Genomic DNA, 4,282 nt, shown 5'->3' with positions numbered 1-4,282 from the left:
AACTGTCGACGGGGGGGGGGATATCTCTCTACACATGAATGAGTCACAATGCGCATATGATCATCTCTAGCGGCAGTATTTGCCTTGTGACTTGCTTACTTTACCTTCTCTTATTTCCATGCATTCATAAAAAGAAATCAATATACGTCTATAACTTCCACTCGGACCCACCTGGGCAAAACTTTATCAAAAAAAAACTTCCACTTGTGTAATTATATTCATTCATGAGTAGAGAGAGATATCCCCCCTCCCCCCACTCTTCATCCAAGTTTTTATTAAATAATACATAAATGAGACCTAGTGGGTCCACCCAATCATTTATATCTCTCCCTTTTTTTCTTTTACTTGTTGAGGGAAGAAAAACATATAGATGGCATGGACACAAAAAAAAAACCCATGTATTTTGATTAGGGGATATTATTAATTTATTAGCTCCTCCACCGACATTACATTCATTTCTCTAATGAGTGGGTTGGTTCTTATCAAAATCCACAAAAGTTAATTTGTTTGTTAATCTGTCTAAACCCCCCATTTCATTTACAGAAAGATTCAGTCTGTTCCCTGCTTTTTCTAATCCTCACCAGTCTTTTCCTTGTAGCTCCTACTGTTTTGCACCATTGAAATATCGACATTCATGATTGGGGCACTATAATTAGTAAAAAAAAAAAATACTACAACAGTGATTTTTATAAATAAGGCAAAACTTTTGTTACACGCTCGGAACAATTAAGTACATACATCAACTTTGAATATTATAATGTATAAACCACCAATTTATTACATGCCCATGTCTCATTATTGTAGAGATTAATTGCACTCCACAAACTCTAAAAATCACTTAGCTTTCGATTCAGACATAAATCCCGATCAGAATATGAGAATGACCAATAAAAGTACTTAGATCAGTTGCAGAGCCCAAAAAAAAACCCGTTAAAGGTAATTATTGATGGTACATTTATCTTATCTCTCACAACCATTAAAAATCATAATAGATATGATATGATACGTATTACATAGTATGAGTGGACGTAGGTACTTAAATCCTGCGGGTTTTGGGATACTCAACTTCACGGGTATTCAAAATACGGATATTCGCTATATAATGAAGACGAAAACCGATTCGATAAAACCAAAAATCTGGATTGCGGATTCGAGTTTGGGTTTTGTTTGAACGGCGACGGATCTCTCGAATACTCGGATATAAATAAAATGACGATTATATCCTTATTATTTAATATATTTACAATAACTATTAAATATATTTTAAAATTAAATTACTAAAATACCCTTAAAATCAACAAAAGTCAACCTTTTCTAAATATTTGAACGGGTTCACTCGGATAATCAAATTCAACGACAGATATTCGAACCGCGGGTACCGGACATCACAAAAACGAAAAACGAGATAATGTCTTTTTAAAACCAGTGAAAACGAAAACGAACCTCGGGTATCCAAAAAATCAGGGTACCTGACGCGTGCTCACCCCTATCACCCCTATTACATAGTAATCTCCTCGTGGTTACTGCTTGATTTTGGATTAATAATACTTGCATGTTCTCCGCGCATGATTCGTCTGTAACTGCATGCAACATTATCTTTTCGCATTCTATCAGCTTTTTTCTTTTCTTTTTTTGGTCTCGTGCTACAACTAACATGAAAATCGATATTATATATATATATATGTATATGTATTAAATATCTCAATTATCATTGTTTGAAGATGTTAAAACTATAATACAAGTTAATAAACAAAAAAAAAGGATGTTTCTACATTTGGTTGTCTAGACTTTACAATTTTTGAAGTTTTTTAATGCATTTTTTTTTACCAAACAAGTCTGAAAATTAAAAAAAAAGTGTATTGATTGTCTCTTAGAAATTACCGTGAGGCGTTTAGAGATAGTCAAGACATTCTTAATTGATTTGATTTATTACACGCACAGTGAAGGAAGTGTGGACTAATCAAGGGAGCATGAACAATCAAAGGGTATTTCGGGAATAAAAACGTGGACTGACCTCCCGGTGTAGTGGCAGAGAGGCCCGAAAACAAAAACTTAATTAATGTGGTGGTGTGTCCTTTTAATAAATTAAACAATTTAATATTCTGTCATGTTACATGTGCAAATACAACTGAAAAAACGAATCAATAGTCAACATTTTCATAATTTCCTGTTTTCTTTTCGTTCATAATCAATAGAATTTGACGGTCCTCTTAATGTTAATTAATATATATATTAAAAATTATGTGGATTGCTCGGAAATACGGTCGTATAAACAATCTCAATACGTGGACGTAATAATTCATAAGTTGTTTTTATCAATATGTTCTTCTGTGAATTATAAGGACCATACACATACATATATACATAACTGCCCGAATTAATTATGAGCATAATTAGTGGTCCCACAAATAATAATAAAAAAATCTGCTGGGTTGAAAATATATGAGAAGAATAAATGATCGGTCCAAATCTTAAAGTTAGACACTGTTGTTTAATAATTTCGGTGCTTTACAATTTATATTTTACTGTATTATATTTTTTAACAAATACTTTTTTAGTACATTTTTTTATTTATAATACCATTTTTGCGTATTAAAATCTTCAATTTTATTACTAAACCTTTGTAGTTGAATTTTTAATAATTGTTATAAATTTTAATCGCTTTTATATAGTAAAATAACAAATTTAGAATATATATATATATATATATATAATCATCTATCTTCTAAATATCATATATTTGCTTCTTCTTTTTTCCTATGTGTAGTGTGTACAATGTGCCACGCAAATAAATGTTAGGTATATTTCCAATTTTCAAGAAAACAAAAGGACGTGTGACAAGACAAGTTACCTTTTTGAAAATTTTGCTATATTCTATTTTATAAAAAGTGATCTTTTTATATTCTTTCTCCCTTTTTTTGTTTTATTCTCACAAAAGTCAGTAATTATGTGCCTCCAAAGGAGTATATATATAGACATGACTTTGAATCGCATAAAAACAATCGAATGTATCCAATCTGCGTTCAAATTTTAATAACTATTAACAAATTCATTTAGCTAGAGATATACGAATAAAAATAATTTATATTAGAGTTAGATTAATCCCATAAAAAAACCCAATTTATAAAAAAGTTTTATATAAAATCTCTATCATCATTATATAAATTATTTTTTTTGGATAAGTGAATGTTTGGGTCGAGATTTAAACTAATTATGAATTCGTGAACAAATTATGTGATTATAATATATAATTTGCTCTCTAATTTGATATTCGAAAGAGATGAGATAAACGATTTACATACTCGTTTTATCGGCAGAACTATGGATTAATATAAATTACTTATTCAGTAATGCCAGCCAAATTCAATTTTTGTTATGTGATATATATATATATATATATATATATATATTTCAAAATTTTATCATAAACAAGGAAGAGAAAAAGATAATCCACGTTTCACCCAACCTTACTCCTAAAAGCATCAATCTTTTGTTTTTTCGCGCATATTTGAACGCAAAGGAAGAAAGAGACCACTCGTTTTGCCCATATACCTTTTACCATCTCTCTCTCTCTCTCTCTCTCTCTATCAAACAGATACCCTCCCTCTTTGCAACTACCACTTCCCTCTTTACAATTTTTTTTTTAAAAAAAAAAACATTAAATATAAAAACTCATTTCGAATAAATACCAATCAACCCCTTTTCTTCAAGAAAACCGTATCACATATTCTTCAAATTCATCAAAGAGAGAGTGATATTGTCAAGTACTTCATTCACTAGCTCGAGTAGCGGTTCTCTTGTTATGGAGCTTTTCCCTTCAGAACCAGACTTGTACTTACAGATCGGCCCGCCAAACAGCAAAACCTCTTTAGAATGCGGACGAAGAGAAGAACAAGTAGAGATGCGACTAGGGTTTTGGAGCAAACCCTCTCATTCAGACAGAACCTCATCTTCCCTGGTGTCTCGGGCTCTAAACACTGCTCATCGCCACCCCCACCACTTCACCACCATCAACCAGTCCACCAACTGTTTCCTCCACCCTTTTCACCAACAGCCTCAAGAAAACAAAACCCTTTACGATCAAGATCAAGATCTGAGATCAATCTTGATGAGACCGATCAGAGGAGTCCCTATTCACCAGAACCATCTTTATATCCAATCTTTTTTACCTTCCGCCTCTCCAACCCCGTTCTTCCGCGGTAAAAACAGAAACGTGGCCTCGAACTTTAACCCTGGGTTTCACCATGGTCACCGTTATCAAGCGACGGTGAACAGAGCGTCG

The 4,282-nt window shown here is 32.5% G+C and overlaps 2 protein-coding genes across 2 annotated transcripts in view; both read left to right on the top strand.

Annotated features, from left to right (window-relative positions):
- LOC104806692 (lysine-specific demethylase JMJ706) overlaps positions 1 to 2,163 on the top strand; it is a 7,493-nt gene extending 5,330 nt beyond the window's left edge. Inside the window, exon 12 of the transcript XR_770647.1 lies at positions 1,942 to 2,163. The gene's annotated coding sequence lies outside the window, so the exon portion shown is untranslated. The remainder of the gene's footprint in view (positions 1 to 1,941) is intronic.
- A 1,460-nt stretch (positions 2,164 to 3,623) lies between these two features.
- LOC104806691 (probable transcription factor KAN3) overlaps positions 3,624 to 4,282 on the top strand; it is a 3,024-nt gene continuing 2,365 nt past the window's right edge. The window contains exon 1 of the mRNA XM_010531707.2: positions 3,624 to 4,274. Coding sequence (XP_010530009.1) covers positions 3,803 to 4,274 — 472 coding nt within the window. The 5' untranslated portion in view covers positions 3,624 to 3,802. The remainder of the gene's footprint in view (positions 4,275 to 4,282) is intronic.

The sequence above is a fragment of the Tarenaya hassleriana genome, unplaced genomic scaffold, assembly GCF_000463585.1.
Source record: "Tarenaya hassleriana unplaced genomic scaffold, ASM46358v1 Cleome12, whole genome shotgun sequence".
Lineage (NCBI taxonomy): Eukaryota > Viridiplantae > Streptophyta > Magnoliopsida > Brassicales > Cleomaceae > Tarenaya > Tarenaya hassleriana.
The sequence above is the reverse complement of the archived record's forward strand: the minus strand, read 5'-3'. Positions and strand labels throughout refer to the sequence as shown.